Source organism: Globicephala melas, chromosome 1 (assembly GCF_963455315.2).
Source record: "Globicephala melas chromosome 1, mGloMel1.2, whole genome shotgun sequence".
Classification (NCBI taxonomy): Eukaryota; Metazoa; Chordata; class Mammalia; order Artiodactyla; family Delphinidae; genus Globicephala; species Globicephala melas.
In genome coordinates this window covers 153,506,669-153,525,786 of record NC_083314.1, presented here as the reverse complement: position 1 = coordinate 153,525,786, position 19,118 = coordinate 153,506,669, and the positions used below count along the sequence as shown (strand labels likewise).

General features: G+C 40.8%; 1 protein-coding gene across 11 annotated transcripts in view; it reads left to right on the top strand.

Moving 5' to 3' along the window:
* Positions 1-19,118, top strand: part of CCDC30 (coiled-coil domain containing 30) — a 173,757-nt gene that overhangs the window by 1,921 nt on the left and 152,718 nt on the right. For 7 of the 11 annotated variants that reach the window (XR_009565627.1, XM_060306890.1, XM_060306916.1 and 4 more), the window contains exons 2-4: positions 2,123-2,181; positions 13,643-13,715; positions 15,926-16,046. Coding sequence is in view for 10 of the 11 variants with exons in the window: in XM_060306916.1 (XP_060162899.1) it covers positions 2,123-2,181; positions 13,643-13,715; positions 15,926-16,046 (253 nt within the window). In the remaining variant the exon portion in view is untranslated. Of the gene's footprint in view, positions 1-2,122; positions 2,182-13,537; positions 13,716-15,925; positions 16,047-19,118 lie in introns of those variants that run through there. The other 4 variants (XM_060306904.1, XM_060306908.1, XM_060306912.1 and 1 more) reach the window with 4 other exon arrangements.

Here is a 19,118-nt window from a genome sequence, read left to right as displayed (position 1 = left end):
CAGGAGATGTGCTGTAGCATGAGGTATGGTCCTGGCCCCTGCACTGTAGTTGGAGGGCACCTACTAGGAGAAATAAGAACAAGTCGAGATGACTGCACTCATTCTTTTTGCCCTCCTCCCGTTTAAAATTCTTTGTGTCTGTCTCAGTTTGCTTTGACAGATTTACTGCCTCATTCTTTACATCTAGACATTTTTGGAAGCCCCAAATCGCTACAGGATGTGCTTCTTTCTAGACAGTGGCTTTTTAAGATACTTAATGAGCATTTATTCAGTATCTCCTTTTAAAGAACAGTATTCTCATATACTCTGTTATGTGGGCAATTTTAGGCCCACTTTAGATGTCAAAGCATTTAGAATTTAAAGAATGAATTTGTATTACCTCAAGATCTGCATTTTTAGAATTTTTAAATTGCTCAACTATCGGGTCTCAATAAGTCCACTGGAAAAATGTTAGTTCTGGGATGTCAGAGCAGAACAGGCAGAAGGACCCAGGATTCCAGGCAGAGGGACCCAAATATTCAAAGTCATGGAATAAGCAGCATGATGGGGATCAATCCGTACACTGGCATGAAGGGCTGTCAAGGTGTGGCAGGAGATAAGACGAGAGAGACAGGCGAGAACCAGCTTGTGGAGACTCTCTGGTGCCAAGCTAAGGGTTCGAACTCTTCCTGAAAGCAATGCGAATGTTAAGTGGCAAGTGACTTGCATTCACAAGGGTCAGTCTGAGAGCTTTGTGGAGTACAGACTGAATGGGGGCCAGCCTGGGAGCAGGGAAGTCAGTTAAGGATGCTATTACCCTAAGTTGGGCAAATGATGAGGAGAGGCTAAACTAAGAGAGGATGAACTGGAAAATCATAAAAGATGTAGAACCTACAAATTCAGGACTGGTTGTCCATGAGAGTGGGATGAATAAGGAGGGGCTAAGGATAACCCCTAGGTTTCTGGCTTGGGAAGCTATATATTGATGGTGATTTTATTAACTGTGGAATACAGAAGGAGGAGCAGGTGTAAGAGAAACATGAGTGGATCGTTCAAACTGAGTTGTTCACTAGAGAGTTGGATATGCATTGCTCTTAAATAGTAGACTCATTTTGTACTGCCTTCCTAGCCTACATACTCTCCCCTGGAACTTGTACCTCTCCACCAATGCTTGCTTAAAAAGAGTAGGCTTTGGTGGCCGTATTTGTACCCCTACTTCCAACCTATCCCAGCCACAACTGACTGAATGAGGAATACTGGACAACTAACTTCAGAGAGAGGGATGTAATTCGTTGGGTGAGCAACAAATAATTGTCTGTCTTTCATACATTTGAACTAAGAGGTAGATAACAGGAATGACTTAATCTGAAAAATTACATAGGCTTAGGACTTGGATGGCTGTCTTTAGCTGATGAGTAAGCAAGCAGAGAAAGTCCATCCATGTAGAGAAACAAGTAAATGGGAGCAGATTCACAAGGAAACCCATAGACAAAGACCTCATGGGTCAGGATAGACTAGTAATGGCTGTGCAATTCCATATCCATTTCCCATGTAGCTAGGTTTAGTTTGCAGCATATGCTCTTGTATCATATTCTTCCAGTAACCCTCCTGAGTAGTTGGGATTGGTCAGCTGTAAAGGTGAGAAAACTCAAAATAGTAATGGCTTGAAAAAGAAATGTATTTCTCTCACATAAAAGTCAAGAATAAAGCAGCCCAGAACTGATAGGGCAGCATTTTGAAATTGCCAGAGACTCAGATTTCTTCTCTCGCGTTACTATGTTCTCCATGGCCTGTGGCTTCCGCCTCACGGTGTCTGGGATGGCTGCTCGAGGTTCAAGCTATCTTGTCTGCATTCCAGCCAGTAGAAAGGAAGAGGAAGAGGAAGAGGGCATCCTGTTCCTTCGAGGACACTTCCTAGGCTAGGTGGCACACAATTCCATTTACATCCCATTGGTCAGAACTTAGTCACGCAGCTGTATCGAGCTGAAAGCAGGCATCCCTGTGATCAGTCAAAAAAATTAAATGTCTTATTTCTGCAGAAAAAGGGAAGAATACATATTGAAGGACAACTGGCAGTTTCTGCCACCTGCACTTGTATTTGTTCTAACTTCAGTGTATTTCTGTTTCTTTCCACTTTTTCTAGATCGAGCTGGAGCTTAGCAGAGATGCATTATTATTTAATCCTCCTAACAACCCAATGAGGTAGGCATTACTATTATATCCATTCTATCTGGGGGAAAGCAAAGTTTTAAAAAGTTAGATGACTTGTGTTAGTCACACAGCTATAAAGTGATGGAGCCAGGGATTGAACGAAGGTATGTCAGACTCCTTTTCCCAAGCTATTCATCCCCGCGAGAGTGAGAAGGGCAGAGAGCCAAAGGCAGGGTCCTTAAGAATGGGGGCGTTTGACAGGTCTGTGGAAGAGGAGCGCAGGAAGAACACAGGGGAGGAAAGGCCAGGGAGGTAAGAGTGAAAACAGAAGAAAGTGACGTGACATCATAGAACAGAGAAATGAGTGGGCAGATACTGCACAGAGGTCGTATATAAAAAGAGCAGAAACACGTCCAGTTGGATTTGGCATTTTTTTAAATTAATTATTTAAATTTTGGCCACACGGCTTGTGGTTCCTCGACCAGGGATTTAACCTGGGCCCTCGGCAGTGACAGCGGAGAGTCCTAACCACTGGACCACCAGGGAATTCCCTGGATTTGGCATTTTGAGCATCGTTGTAAGAGCAGAAGCCAAATGCAGTGATTTGAGGAGTGTGGAAGACATGAGAAAGAGGAAAGTAACTTGGGGGGGATGTGGTGGGATCAAAGAAGAGATATTTTTGTATCTTTATTTTCAAGATCAGAGACCTCTTGACCTAAGGGCACAACGTCAATAGAGAGGGAGATAATGAGCAAACAGAAAAGAAGAAGCTTCCTTGAGGAAGCAATAGAAGATGGGATCTAGAACACAGGTAAAGGAATTAGCTTGGGTTAGGAGGATGGAAAGCTCCTCCTGGAGGGAAAGAGGAAGGTTAGTGTATTGGTGGTAGCAGAAGAAGCTGCCAGAGTTTTTTTGTGTTTTTTTTTGGGGGGGAGGGGATTGGATAGTCTTTATTTCTTTTTTTTTCTTTTAACTTTAATGTTAATTGTATAGATGCTTTAAATTTTTATATAATCAAATATATTTATCATTTCCTAATAGCTTAATTTGCCACTTAGTTTAGAAATATGTCCTTCATGATTTGCAGTCCATCTTTTTTTTTTTTTACATCTTTATTAGAGTATAATTGCTTTACAATGGGGTTTAGTTTCTGCTTTATAACAAAGTGAACCACTTATACATACACATACTTTCCCATATCTCTTCCCTCTTGCGTCTCCCTCCCTCCCTATCCCACCCATCCAGGCGGTCACAAAGCACCGAGCTGATCTCCCTGTGCTATGCGGCTGCTTCCCACTAGCTATCTACCTTACGTTTGGTAGTGTATATATGTCCATGCCTCTCTCTTGCTTTGTCACAGCTTACCCTTCCCCCTCCCCATATCCTCAAGTCCATTCTCTAGTAGGTCTGTGTCTTTATTCCTGTCTTATCCCTAGGTTCTTCATGACATTTTTTTTCTCTTAAATTCCATATATATGTGTTAGCATACGGTATTTGTCTTTCTCTTTCTGACTTACTTCACTCTGTATGACAGACTCCAGGTCCCTCCACCTCACTACAAATAACTCAATTTCGTTTCTTTTTATGGCTGAGTAATATTCCATTGTATATATGTGCCACATCTTCTTTATCCATTCATCCGATGATGGACACTTAGGTTGTTTCCATCTCTGGGCTATTGTAAATAGATCTGCAATGAACATTTTGGTACATGACTCTTTTTGAATTATGGTTTTCTCAGGGTATATGCCCAGTAGTGGGATTGCTGGGTCATATGGTAGTTCTATTTTTACTTTTTTAAGGAACCTCCATACTGTTCTCCATAGTGGCTGTACCAATTAACATTCCCACCAGCCGTGCAAGAGGGTTCCCTTTTCTCCACACCCTCTCCAGGATTTATTGTTTCTAGATTTTTTTGATGATGGCCATTCTGAGTGGTGTGAGGTGATATGTCATTGTAATTTTCATTTGCATTTCTCTAATGATTAACGAAGTTGAGCACTCTTTCATGTGTTTGTTGGCAGTCTGCATATCTTCTTTGGAGAAATGTCTATTTAGGTCTTCTGCCCATTTTTGGATTGGGTTGTTTGTTTTTTTGTTATTGAGCTGCATGAGCTGCTTATAAATTTTGGAAATTAATCCTTTGTCAGTTGCTTCATTTGCAAATATTTTCTCCCATTCTGAGGGTTGTCTTTTGGTCTTGTTTATGGTTTCCTTTGCCGTGCAAAAGCTTTTAAGTTTCATTAGGTCCCATTTGTTTATTTTTGTTTTTATTTCCATTTCTCTAGGAGGTGGGTCAAAAAGGATCTTGCTGTGATTTATGTCATAGAGTGTTCTGCCTATGTTTTCCTCTAAGAGTTTGATAGTTTCTGGCCTTATATTTAGGTCTTTAATCCATTTTGAGCTTATTTTTGTGTGTGGTGTTAGGGACTGATCTAATCTCATGCTTTTACATGTACCTATTCAGTTTTCCCAGCACCACTTATTGAAGAGGCTGTCCTTTCTCCACTGTATATTCCTGCCTCCTTTATCAAAGATAAGATGACCATATGTGCATGGCTTTATCTCTGGGCTTTCTATCCTGTTCCATTGATCTATCTTTCATTTTTTGTGCCAGTACCATGCTGTCTTGATTACTGTAGCTTTGTAGTATAGTCTGAAGTCAGGGAGCCGGATTGCGCCAGCTCCATTTTTCGTTCTCAAGATTGCTTTGGCTATTTGGGGTCTTTTGTGTTTCCATACAAATTGTGAAATTTTTTGTTCTAGTTCTGTGAAAAATGCCAGTGGTAGTTTGATAGGGATTGCATTGAATCTGTAGATTGCTTTGGGTAGTAGAGTCATTTTCACAATGTTGATTCTTCCAATCCAAGAACATGGTATATCTCTCCATCTATTTGTATCATCTTTAATTTCTTTCATCAGTGTCTTATAATTTTCTGCATACAGGTCTTTTGTCTCCTTAAGTCGGTTTATTCCTAGGTATTTTATTCTTTTTGTTGCACTTGTAAATGGGAGTGTTTTCTTGATTTCACTTTCAGATTTTTCATCATTAGTGTATAGGAATGCCAGAGATTTCTGTACATTAATTTTGTATCCTGCTACTTTACCAAATTCATTGATTAGCTCTAGTAGTTTTCTGGTAGCATCTTTAGCATTCTCTATGTATAGTATCATGTCATCTGCAAACAGTGACAGCTTTACTTCTTCTTTTCTGATTTGGATTCCTTTTATTTCCTTTTCTTCTCTGATTGCTGTGGCTAAAACTTCCAAAACTCTGTTGAATAAGAGGGGTGAGAGTGGGCACCCTTGTCCTGTTCCTGATCTTAGTGGAAATGCTTTCAGATTTTCACCGTTGAGGATGATGTTGGCTGTGGGTTTGTCATATATGGCTTTTATTATGTTGAGGAAAGTTCCCTCTATGCCTACTTTCTGCAGGGGTTTTATCATAAATGGGTGTTGAATTTTGTCGGAAGCTTTCTCTGAATCTATTGAGATAATCATATGGTTTTTCTCCTCCAATTTGTTAATATAGTTTATCACATTGATTGATTTGCCTATATTGAAGAATCCTTGCATTCCTGGAATAAACCCCACTTGATCATGGTGTATGATCCTTTTAATGTGCTGTTGGATTCTGTTTGCTAGTATTTTGTTCAGGATTTTTGCATCTATGCTCATCAGTGATATTGGCCTGTAGTTTTCTTTGTGACATCCTTGTCTGGTTTTGGTGTCAAGGTGATGGTGGCCTCGTAGAATGAGTTTGGGAGTGTTCCTCCCTCTGCTATACTTTGGAAGAATTTGAGAAGGATAGGTGTTAGCTCTTCTATAAATGTTTGATAGAATTCGCCTGTGAAGCCATCTGGTCCTGGGCTTTTGTTTGTTGCAAGATTTTTAATCACAGTTTCAATTTCAGTGCTTGTGATTGGTCTGTTCATATTTTCTATTTCTTCCTGATTCAGTCTTGGAAGGTTGTGCATTTCTAAGAATTTGTCTATTTCTTCCAGGTTGTCCATTTTATTGTCATAGAGTTGCTTGTAGTAATCTCACATGATCTTTAGTATTTCTGCAATGTCAGTTGTTACTTCTCCTTTTTCATTTCTAATTCTATTGATTTGAGTCTTCTCCCTTTTTTTCTTGATGAGTCTGGCTAATGGTTTATCAATTTTGTTTATATTCTCAAAGAACCAGCTTTTAGTTTTATTGATCTTTGCTATTGTTTCCTTCATTTATTTTTCATTTATTTCTGATCTGATTTTTATGATTTCTTTCCTTTTGCTACTTTCGGGTTTTTTTTGTTCTTCTTTCTCTAATTGCTTTAGGTGCAAGGTTAGGTTGTTTATTCGAGATGTTTCCTGTTTCTTAAGTTAGAATTGTATTGCTATAAACTTCCCTCTTAGAACTGCTTTTGCTGCATCCCATAGGTTTTGGGTTGTCGTGTCTCCATTGTCATTTGTTTCTAGGTATTTTTTTATTTCCTCTTTGATTTCTTCAGTGATCACTTTGTTATTAAGTAGTGTATTGTTTAGCCTCCATATGTTTGTATTTTTTACAGATCTTTTCCTGTAATTGATATCTAGTCTCAAATCCTGTGGTCGGAAAAGATACTTGATACAACTTCAATTTCTTAAATTTACCAAGGCTTGATTTGTGATGCAAGATATGATCTATCCTGGGGAATGTTCCATGAGCACTTGAGAAAAATGTGTATTCTGTTGTTTTTGGATGGAATTTCCTATAAATGTCAATTAAGTCCATCTTGTTTAATGTATCATTTAAAGCTTGTGTTTCCTTATTTATTTTCATTTTGGATGATCTGTTCATTGGTGACAGTGGGGTGTTAAAGTCCCCTACTATGAATGTGTTACTGTCAATTTCCCCTTTTATGGCTGTTAGTATTTGCCTTATGTATTGAGGTACTCCTTTGTTGGGTGCATAAATATTTACAATTGTTATATCTTCTTCTTGGATCGATCCCTTGATCATTATGTAGTGTCCTTCTTTGTCTCTTCTAATAGTCTTTATTTTAAAGTCTATTTTGTCTGATACGAGAATTGCTACTCCAGCTTTCTTTTGGTTTCCATTTGCATGGAATATCTTTTTCCATCCCCTTACTTTCAGTCTGTATGTGTCTCTAGGTCTGAAGTGGGTCTCTTGTAGACAGCATATATATGGGTCTTGTTTTTGTATCCATTCAGCCAATATGTGTCTTTTGGTGGGAGCATTTAATCCATTTACATTTAAGGTAATTATCGATATGTATGTTCCTATTCCCATTTTCTTAATTGTTTTGGGTTTGTTAGTGTAAGTCTTTTCCTTCTCTTGTGTTTCTTGCCTAGAGAAGTTCCTTTAGCATTTGTTGTAAAGCTGGTTTGGTGGTGCTGAACTCTCTCAGCTTTTGCTTGTCTGTAAATTTCTCCATCAAATCTGAATGAGATCCTTGCTGGGTAGAGTAATCTTGGTTGCAGGTTTTTCTCCTTCATCACTTTCAGTATGTCCTGCCACTCCCTTCTGGCTTGCAGAGTTTCTGCTGAAAGATCAGCTGTTAACCTTATGGGGATTCCCTTGTGTGTTATTTGTTGTTTTTCCCTTGCTGCTTTTAATATGTTTTCTTTGTATTTAATTTGTGACAGTTTGATTAACATGTGTCTTGGCATATTTCTCCTTGGATTTGTCCTGTGTGGGACTCTCTGTGCTTCCTGGACTTGATTAACTATTTCCTTTCCCATATTAGGGAAGTTTTCAACTATAATCTCTTCAAATATTTTCTCAGTCCCTTTCTTTTTCTCTTCTTCTTCTGGAACCCCTATAATTTGAATGTTGGTGCGTTTAATGTTGTCCCAGAGGTCTCTGAGACTGTCCTCCATTCTTTTCATTCTTTTTTCTTTATTCTGCTCTGCAGTAGTTATTTCCACTATTTTATCTTCCAGGTCACTTATCTGTTCTTCTGCCTCAGTTATTCTGCTATTGATCCCTTCTAGAGTATTTTTAATTTCATTCATTGTGTTGTTCATCGTTGTTTGTTTCATCTTTAGTTCTTCTAGGTCCTTGTTAAATGTTTCTTGCATTTTGTCTATTCAATTTCCAAGATTTTGTATCATCTTTACTATCATTATTCTGAATTCTTTTTCAGGTAGACTGCCTATTTCCTCTTCATTTGTTAGGTCTGGTGGGTTTTTAGCTTGCTCCTTCATCTGCTGTGTGTTTCTCTGTCTTCTCATTTTGCTTATCTTACTGTGTTTGGGGTCTCCGTTTTGCAGGCTGCAGGCTGGTAGTTCCCGTTGTTTTTGGTGTCTGGTGTCTGTCCCCAGTGGCTAAGGTTGGTTCAGTGGGTTGTGTAGGCTTCCTGGTGGAGGGGACTAGTGCCTGTGTTCTGGTGGATCAGGCTTGATCTTTTCTTTCTGGTGGGCCGGTCCATGTCTGGTGGTGTGTTTTGGGGTGTTTGTGGACTTATTATGATTTTAGGCAGCCTGTCTGCTAATGGGTGTGGTTGTGTTCCTGTCTTGCTAGTTGTTTGGCATAGGGTCTCCAGCACTGGAACTTGCTGGTCGTTGAGTGAAGCTGGGTGCTGGTGCTGAGATGGAGATCTCTGGGAGATTTTCGCTGTTTGATATTATGTGGAGCTGGGAGGTCTCTTGTGGACCAGTGTCCTGAAGTTGGCTCTCCCACCTCAGAGGCACAGCACTGACTCCTGGCTGTAGCACCAAGAGCCTTTCATCCACACGGCTCAGAATAAAAGGGAGAACAAGTAGAAAGAAAGAATTAGTAGAAGTAGAAAGAATGAAAGAAAGAAAAAGAAAGAAAGGAGGGAGGGAGGGAGCAAGGAAGGATGAAGGGAAGGAAGGAAAAAAGAAAGAAGATAAAGTAAAATAAAATAAGATAAAATATAATAAAGTTATTAAAATAAAAAAATAATTATTAAGAAAAAAAACTAAACAAAAAAACGGACGGATAGAACCCTAGGACAAACGGTGGAAGCAAAGCTATACAGACAGAATTTCACACAGAAGCATACATATACATACTCACAAAAAGAGGAAAAGGGGAAAAAATCATAAACCTTTCAAAGTACACCTCCTCAATATGGGATGGTTCGTTGTCTATTCAGGTATTCCACAGATGCAGGGTACATCAAGTTGACTGTGGAGATTTAATCCACTGCTCCTGAGGCTGCTGAGAGAGATTTCCCTTTCTCTTCTCGGTTCGCACAGCTCCCGGGGCTCAACTTTGGATTTGGCCCCGCCTCTGCGTGTAGGTCGCCTGAGGGCATCTGTTCTTCGCTCAGACAGGACGGGGTTAAAGAAGCAGCTTCTTCGGGGACTCGGGCTCACTCAGGCCGGGGGGAGGGAGGAGTACGGAGTGCGGGGCGAGCGTGCGGCGGCCGAGGCTGGCGTGACGTTGCACCAGCCTGAGGCGCGCCGTGAGTTCTCCCGGGGAAGTTGTCCCTGGATCCCGGGACCCTGGCAGTGGCGGGCTGCACAGGCTCCCCGGAAGGTGGGTGTGGATAGTAACCTGTGCTCGCACACAGGCTTTTTGGTGGCGGCAGCAGCAACCTTAGCATCTCATGCCTGTGTCTGGGGTCTGTGCTTTTAGCCGCGGCTCGCGCCCGTCTCTGGAGCTCCGTTAAGCAGCGCTCTTAATCCCCTCTCCTCACGCACCAGGAAACATAGAGGGAAGAAAAAAGTCTCTTGCCGCTTAGACAGCTCCAGACTTTTTCCCGGACTCCCTCTCGGCTAGCTGTGGTGCACTAGCCCCCTGCAAGCTGTGTTCACGCCGCCAACCCCAGTCCTCTCCCGGAGCTCCGACCAAAGCCCGAGCCTCAACTCCCAGCCCCGCCCTCCCCTGCGGGTGAGCAGGCAAGCCTCTCGGGCTGGTGAGTGCCGGTCGGCACCCATCCTCTGTGCGGGAATCTCTGCGCTTTGCCCTCCGCACCCTGTTGCTGCGCTCTTCCCCACGGCACCGAAGCTTTCCCCCTCCGCCGCCCACAGTCTCCACCCGCGAAGTGGCTTCCTAGTCTGTGGAAACCTTTCCTCCTTCACAGCTCCCTCCCACTGGCGCAGGTCCCGTCCCTATCCTTTTGTCTCTGTTTATTCTTTTTTTTTTTTTTTCCTGGTATGCGGGCCTCTCACTGTTGTGGCCTCTCCCGCTGCACTGCGGACGCGCAGGCTAAGCGGTCACGGCTCACGGGCCTATTCGTTTTTCTTTTGCCCTACCCAGGTACGTGGGGGAGTTTCTTGCCTTTTGGGAGGTCTGAGGTCTTCTGCCAGCATTCAGTAGGTGTTCTGTAGGAGTTGTTACACGTGTAGATGCATTTCTGGTGTATGTGTGGGGAGGAAGGTGATCTCCGTGTCTTACTCTTCCACCATCTTCCGATAGTCTTTATTTCTAAACAGAAGAGTTTCCTAATGGTGGAGTTTGTTGTGCTAACCATTGTAACTTTTAGTTTAACAAGTCGCAGGAGAATCATGGATCTTAAAGACAAAGAAAACTTCCCAGGTTTATGCAGCCACTAACGAACGCCGGTGGTGATATCCAGAGTTTTATGATGGCCTTAGTTTTACTAGTGCTATGGGAGACAAGGTCGTCGACCAGCAGAGGGGAGAGGTGAGATTTGGAGTTTGGTGGGAGAGGTGGAGGGGAGACGTGAGATTTGGAGTTTGATGGGAGAGATGGAAATCCTGAATATTTACGGAGTGAAATGGTAGCAGAAACTGGCAAAGCGCATAGAATGACCTATGCAAGTAAAGGAGCTTGGCCCAGGCTGCAGACCATGGATTTGTAGTGGCTCCGGTCTGCATACTTGTTGCGTTTTTCTCTACCAGCAACTCAGCAAACTAAAATTAGGCAGAGGAAAGTCAAATGGTCAAACTTTCCCCTGGGTTTGGGTTTGCAGGGAAGGTGAGACAAGGAGCTAGATAACTGGGGACATTGGTGAGAGATTGATTGAAATGAACAACAGTTGGGTCCAGGCTTGAGGGGGAAATAAGTGAAACCAAAGAGTTTCTGGTAGTTTGAGAGAGGATGTAATGGTCCAGGGACTGGAGGGTTCAACTATTATTATAGAATAAGTATAGTTTAAGAAAGCAACAACTTCATACCCATTACTATGGTTATTATTTATATTTCTATGGCAGTTCCTCAAAAAGTTAAACATAGATTTATATATCCAGCAATTCCAAAACAACGAGCAGGGACTCAGACAGATACTTGTTACACCAGTGTTCATAGCAGCGTTATTCACAATAGTCAAAAGGTGGAAACAACCCAAATGTCCATCAACAGATGAATGGATAAACAAAATAAATACAATGCCATGTTATTACACCTTAAAAAGGAAGGAAATTCTGATCCATGCTCTAAAGTGGATGAAACCTAAAGACATTATGCTAAGGGAAATAAGCCAGAAATAAAAGGACAAATGTGGGATTCCACCTATATGAGGTACCTAGAATAGGCAGATTTATAGCTACAGAAAGAAGAATACAGTGGGAAATGGGGACTCATTGTTTAATGGGTACAGAGTTTATGTTTGGGATAATGAAAAGCTCTGAAAATGGATAGTGGTGATGATTGCACAACAGTGTGAATGTCCTTAATGCCACTGAATTCTACACTTAAGTATGGTTAAAATGGTAAATTTTAAGTTTCATGAATTTACCACACACACAGAAAAGAGCAGAAGGTGGTGATCAGAGTGGGACATTTGGAGCTGAGGACTGCAGGACTTCAACAGTAGTTTAGGCTATGGCAAGAGCTTGGTTGTAGCCATGGGCATGGATGACTAAGTGGAATGGAGGTTAAAGATCTCTGGCTTTGGAAGGGTGTTCAGTCTAGGAGCTTGGATGAGTTGGGTATTGACTTGCAGCCTCTACCGCCCTCCTGACCGGCCAAGCCCCTTCTTCCTATATCCCTGCTTACCTTCCGATACCCCAAATCACCCAGAAGCCAAGGATCCAAAGGTATTCTCAGTATTCCCCCTTCCCCTTCTCCTTTCCACTTCCTCCAGCCTAAGACTCTCCCACTCCACCCCACAGCATGGGGGGGTGGGGGCTATGCTACTCTCCGGGGGCAAACAACTCCCAGTATAGGACATGTAATAATTCAAACATTTGTTTTCTAATTATTCACAATCTCATCAGTTTATCACAACTGTGTTTTAACATTTTGATGTGTTTGCTTCCATTCTTTTCCTTCTGTGTCTGGTTTTTACCATAGTTGTAATAATACCTTTACGTCTACTTTTTCTCTTTATTATAACATAAACAGTTTTCTGTATTGTCAAATAAGCCTCACAGAATGTAATGTATTCCTAGTGTGCCCTGATACCCAGGACTAAAACCACAAGGAACTGAATAGTGCTAAAAAACCTTGTAGGGAGGAGGGTAAGAGTGCAGACCAGACGATGGGCGTAGAGTGGGGAGGAGCACGAGAAGACTTTTAGCTGTAAGTCATGGGGAGGACACATGGGGGCACAAAGATTCAGATCTGGGTCCCCTTTTTTGTTTTTTAATTATCAGATGATAATTAACATTCTGTTTATCGTCCACAAAAACTGTTGATGTGAAAAGGATGGAACTCTGGAAAACTTAGCAAGAAAAGATAAAAATAATCAAAATATAGTTTTGCTCTTCAAAAGCAAAACTGAATATAATTATGTAGACTAGCTACATTACAATAACAGTTATGCTTATCCCTACAATCTGGGTCAGATTAACTTGGTTAAAAGTTATGTTTGATTGTACCAGCAAGTCTTATTCACAGTTAGTGATTCTAGTAATACAGATACCGCTTCATCAATCAGCAGACATTTATATCTCCCCCACCATGTAGTGCAAGCTGTTATGTAGCATGACTACTTCCAAGTTAAAAAAAATTAAAGACAATATCTATGGCAGGCTTAGATCAAGAAGTTTTAGAAGAGAGTTGAATGACTTAGAAGTCAACAAAAATTATAAGACATATTCTGTGAGCAAAATAGTTCCTTGATAGTACAGAATTAATGGGCTCTGTAGCTTCCAGAGGAGTCCTTTTATTTCTAAATATTCAAAAGAATAGACAGAAACTTCTTTGGAATTTATAACATCGCAAGGGGCCTGTGGGAGATTTTCATATTATTAAATTGCAAACTTCAGAACTGGGCAGACAGAAAGCTGATTTTTTTAATGCATATATTTCATGTCATTTCTTATTTTAGAAGATATAATACAACTCTTCAAAGCTTTAATACTTTTTGTATTGCTAGCTATTTCATGTAAGTGCTCATTATAAATGGATAACATAACCATTAATTAATAGGAAAACTAAACTATACTTTGTAGAGGGTCTAACTCTACATATGAGATTTCTTGCATGCTCAGTGGTATACTTACACGTGTGTATACATACACATATGCTTATCTCTTTTATCAAGGGAAAAGTTCAATTAGAAGACTTACTTCACCATCTTGAGAAAGAAGGGATTGAACTCCTTGCCTTTACAGAAGAATAACTCTACTTTGTCTGGTGCTTGTTACAGCAAAGACAGGCTGAGGACTGCTACCAGAAATCTAGAAGAGCTGTCAGGGAAGCACATGGAAGAAATTAAAGAAGTAAGAACTAATATCATAAAGTTTTAAGATAGCTGTGGTTTTGGGACTTCCCTGGTGGTCCAATGGTTAAGACCCCATGTTTCCAGTGCAGGGGGTACGGGTTCAATCCCTGGTCAGGGAAGTTCCGCATGCTGCGCAGCGCAGCCAAAAAGAAAAGAAAAAAAGATGGCTCTGGTTTTGTTCATTGTCCTTCATTACATTAACGTATTAAAAACCAGCATTTGAATATCAGTGTATAATTTGCAAAGCACCCACATGTACACTTTTCTTTTAATGAAATATGTCAACAAGCTGTATTGGTTTCCAATAGAGTACATGTACAGGACATTGCCCAGAGATGACTAGTTGACTATCCAAATAGGTCTGCTCAACGTGCTTTCATTATCTTGGTAAATTCATCCTTGTATCAATAACCAACCCTCTAGCTGACTCTCCTCCTAGTAGGATTAGAAACCTGATTAGTCAGTGTACTGTGAGTGGATCTGCTTCTCAAAGGTAACCTTGTGTTGACCAAACTCACAGAGAAGTTTGTAGAAAAATAGATACTAGCTTTTTAGTTGACAGTGAGAAATATAACTGCCAAAGGAACCAGACACATGTATCCGTGACTGATGCCTTTTTTCCCTACAGGCACACTACATAGGAAGCCAAATTTTAATCAAATGTCTACTTGCTGAACAAATGATTCTAATTTTTTAGAGCACTAGTAGCTAAGATAGCCAGATTTACACCATAAAGCTATTCATACCTGCCCTTATTTCTGGACCTGTTATATCCTAGAACCAGGGTACCTAGCCCTTAGATGAGCAGATAATGGCACGTTTTGACTCTTTAATCACTCTTTTTGATGTGTCCAGTATTGATCAACCTACTTTCTTATATATAAGCTACTTTCTTTAAATGAGTTAATAAAATTTTCTCAGGTTGCTTGCAGATCACTGTGTTGTGTTTTGACAGCTCAGCTCAGCTAACTTGTTGATTTTTAAATTTAACTCTTAGAGGGCAGTTTGATTTCCAAACTCTTAAAGAAGAGTACAGCTCCTTTAGAACAAAAGCAGGATAGCATAGTAGACCATGAACTTTAACATTAGGCAGTTGGGGGTGAAAAATTGCCTTTGGCACTGACTCTCTGTGTAACCTTGGGCAAGTTACTCAACTTCTTTGAGCTTGAAATTTCTCTTCCAAAAGTTGGAGATGATAACAGCTCCTTCAAAAGGATTTGTGAGGTTTACACATATTAACGTGTAGAAAACATTTCACATACGTACTTGGCACCCAGCAAGTATTCAATAAATTATAACTGTTATTATTAGAAATAGGTAGTATTGTTCCTGCCATTTTAAAGAGGAGGAAACTGAAGCATACCAGGGAGTGATAAAGTTGGACTGCAGTTCTGTGTTCCTTCTACTATATCATTCAGCTTTTTGTTCATATTCTGAGCAGTTGTCCCCGAAAAAGGCTTCAACACAGTTCAGCAAAATGCAGTTATTTTGGTAGTCTCCTTCTAAGCAATTTGGCACAGTAAGAGCTCAGGCTCTGGCTCTGGCCCACCTCAGTGTGAAGTCCGGCTCCCCGCTTTCCGCTTTGCTTGACAACACAAGTCCGTCAGCCTCTCTCAACCGCCCTCACCTATGAAGTGGGAGATAACAGCGTCACAGGGTTGTGGTGAAAACTCAATATTTGATGTCCTTAACATAGTACCGGGAGCATATAGTTAGCTTTCAATCTATTATTATTAGCCACATAAAAGTGCCTTTTGTGAAGCTGTCATATTAATCAGAAACTATTTTTAAAGAATACCCAATAGTTTATTTTAATACAAGCTCCTATTAGCATTTAAGACGTCTTAATCATGAGTTTTCCTTAAGATATAAAATACTGTGTAGATACTTCTCTGTTCCTGAGTATCATGACCATATTTCCTAAACCATAGATAAGGAGACTTGATTTGAAACCTGATTTGTTAATGGAAAAAAATATCAGCGATTGTGACTGTCCCAGAAATTTGTGGTGATGTGTCATCCTATCTATGGGAAACAGTGTCTGATAACATATGACAGCTGGAAGGAAGTTTAGGGAGAGAGACCCACACTTAAGCCAAGTTGAATTTTCTGTTTATTTCTTAGATTATAAACATTGATAGTATGGTGATCTCTTAATGGCTCTTTCACTTCATAGACTTGTAAGAAAATGTATTCTTTTCTTCTTAGGTAGAAAATTATGCAAACCGTGTCTGTAACTTACCAGAGGAACAGGAAGCATTTTCTCATGGTTACGAAAAGGAAAGCAAGCAGCCTAGACATGAGTTTAAAGGGCTCCAACTCAAACCGGGTAATTTTTCCTTTTGTAAACATGTAAATTTTAATTTTTTCCCTAATTCTAATAATTAGCATGAGACAATTACAGAAAATTTGGGAAATGTGTAAAAGTAGAAGGAAGGAAAAAAAATTACTACATATCCTCCACCTCAAGAAAAGTACTTGTAGGGCTTCTCTGGTGGGGCAGTGTTTAAGAATCCGCCTGCCAATGCAGGGGACACGGGTTCGAGCCCTGGTCCAGGAAGATCCCACATGCCACAGAGCAACTAAGCCCGTGTGCCACAACTACTGAGCCTGCGCTCTAGAGCATGCGAGCCACAATTTCTGAAGCTCACGTGCCTATAGTCCGTGCTTTGCAACCAGAGAAGCCCCCACAATGAGAAGGCCGTGCACCACAAGGAAGAATAGCCCCCCGTGCACCACAAGGAAGAATAGTCCCCCGCTCTTGGCAACTAGAGAAAGCCTGCGCGCAACAACGAAGACCCAACACAGCCAAAAATAAATAAATAAATAAATTTATAAAAAAGAAAGAAAAGTATTTGTAATGTTTTAGGTGTATTTTCTGCCTGTCTTTTTAAGGTATGCATTCTGAAATATTCTCAAATGTGTGTGAGAGATTACAGAGTGGTGATTTTCTTTAATGTCGATTACAGCACTTACCACACTATGTCCTAACTACCTGTGTCAGCGCTTCTGGGGCAGAGATCTCATTCTAGTCTTCCTGGTTTCCGTGTTTTCGACAGCACCGGCCTCGTAAAGTACCTAGCATGTTAAGGGCTCAGGAAATGTTTATTAACTGCTCCAAAGCTACAAGGGAAGATACAGATAGGACCCCTTTAGAATACTATTTGTGTAACTCCATAAATTAGATATTATTATGATATATGGTCAGTGATTATTTACATTTGCCACACATTTATGACTTTCTTCGCTCAGCATTTTTCCTTGCATCTCAGATATCCCATTTGGGATCATTGTCCTTTTTTCATTTTAGAACTTCCTTTCATAATGGTCTGTTGATGGAAGGTTTTTCTATATTTTGAATCTCAGGTGCAGAGAAAATTGAGCTAATCACAGGACATAATTCATATGTACTACACTCGGGTTTCGTTTTTTTCCCCTTTTTTGTTATCCATTGGATAATTGAGTTTTCTTCTTCTGGCTTAAAAGCTTGCATTCTAGTTTTGTTCATATGGTGGTTGCATTTTAAGAGTTTTAAAAATTTCTTCTGACATTTTTAGTTGTTCTCGGCAGCAGGGCTGTTCAGGGCTCTAATCTGCCATACTGTAAGAAGCAGAAGCTACTCTATGCCCTGCTCCTAACGTAAATTAGCTCATGAAGGATTGGGAAGTAGGGGAGTGATGTCACTATAATGTGGAAGTTCATATGTAATTTTCCCCGGCATGTTAGTGATTTGGGCTGCCAGCAAGCCTTGGAGTTTATACATAAAGCCCGTTCATCCCATGTTCCTCTTCTGGGCTGTTTGGCCACATGTTTTGTCTTGGAAGTGCTTATTGCAAAGATATTACTAATCTTTTGCGTTTTGCCTTTGTTTCCAACTCTGCAGACTCAGCTCCTTCATTAGCTCACCTTTACAGTAAACCTGATTTTTTAAAAGAATACAGAGTCCTATATTTGCTATAGTATTCCTCTATTTTTTAGGAATTTGACACATCTGTTTAAATCTACCAGTATAATATTAGGATTGTCAGTGTTTTTTATAGCACTCTAGCTACACAATGACAAAGGTTTTGAGTGCTCTATGCCAACCTTTTTTCCATAAACCTCATTATTTTTAGAGAGCAGTTTTGCGAAATACAAGTTTACTTGTTTGTTTTAGGAACACATACCTCAATCACATCAGAAATGCTTCTGTAATTAAAGGATGTCTTTTGAAGGTGGAGCTAACATGATTTGGTAATGGATTTCATGTTGGTGGGAGAAAAGGAGAGAAATCACTGGTGACCCAAAGCTTTTTGGCCTGAGCAGTTGAAATATTGGAGTTCCTAACTACTCAGATGGGGGATACCATGGGAGGTCCTATTTGGGGAACACCGTAAAGAGTTTGCTTTTGGACATCTACATTGGATGTGAATATTAGGCATCCAAGTGGAAAGGTCAAGTAGGCAATTTTGTATATGTTTGGAACGCAATGTGAACTCGAGATATAAATTTGGGGGTCATCAGCATATAGCAAATATTTAAAGCCTTAGGACTGTAGGAGATAACCTAGGGAGTAAAAAGAAGAAGATTCAGAGCTGGGCCCTAGGTCATTCCAGTGTTTAGAGGTTGGAAAGGTAAGAAATCAGCAAAGGAGTCTGAGAAGGAGTGGCATGAAAGGTAGGAGGAAACCTAGCAGAGTGTGGTGTCCCATAAGAGAAATGATGGAAGTGTTTTAAGAAAAGGAAGGGAACAATTGGGTCAAATACCATTGATAGGCTATGTGGAGTGAGGACAGGTAATTGACCATTGGGTTTGGTCACATGGGGGTCATTGTGACTTTGAGGAGAGCTGTTTCTGTGGAGTGGTGGATATGAAAGCCATTGGAGTGAATTCAGGAAAGAATGGTAGGAGAAGGGGAGGGGACATGGCTGTGGTTGATCCTTTCTTTTTTTTTTTTTTGATACTTTCTTGAAGTTGTGCTGCAAAGAGAAATGAAGAAATGGTGGAGGAACTGGAGGGCGTTATGAGTTTGAAGAAAAACTTTTGTTGTTTTCATCACTGTTGTTTTTAATGGGAGATGTTATACCATGTCTCTAAGATGATTAGTTGGGAAGAAAGCTGCATGAGGCAATAGAGATCAGAGTCAACTGCAGGAGTTTTATCTTTGAGAGGAGAGGGAATGGGATCCAGTGTACAAGGGGGGGAGGGGGGCGGGGGTGGTGCTGGCCTTAGGAGCCAAGGGTAGTTTGTTACATCTCACAAGAGGGAAGAGTGCGAGGGAGGTGGCAGATTTGGTAGGGGAGCTTGTGGAAGCTCTCTTCAGAGTGCTTCTCTTTTCTCGGTGAAATAAGAAGTAGGGTATTCGGGCTTCCCCGGTGGTGCAGTGGTCGAGAGTCCGCCTGCTGATGCAGGGGACATGGGT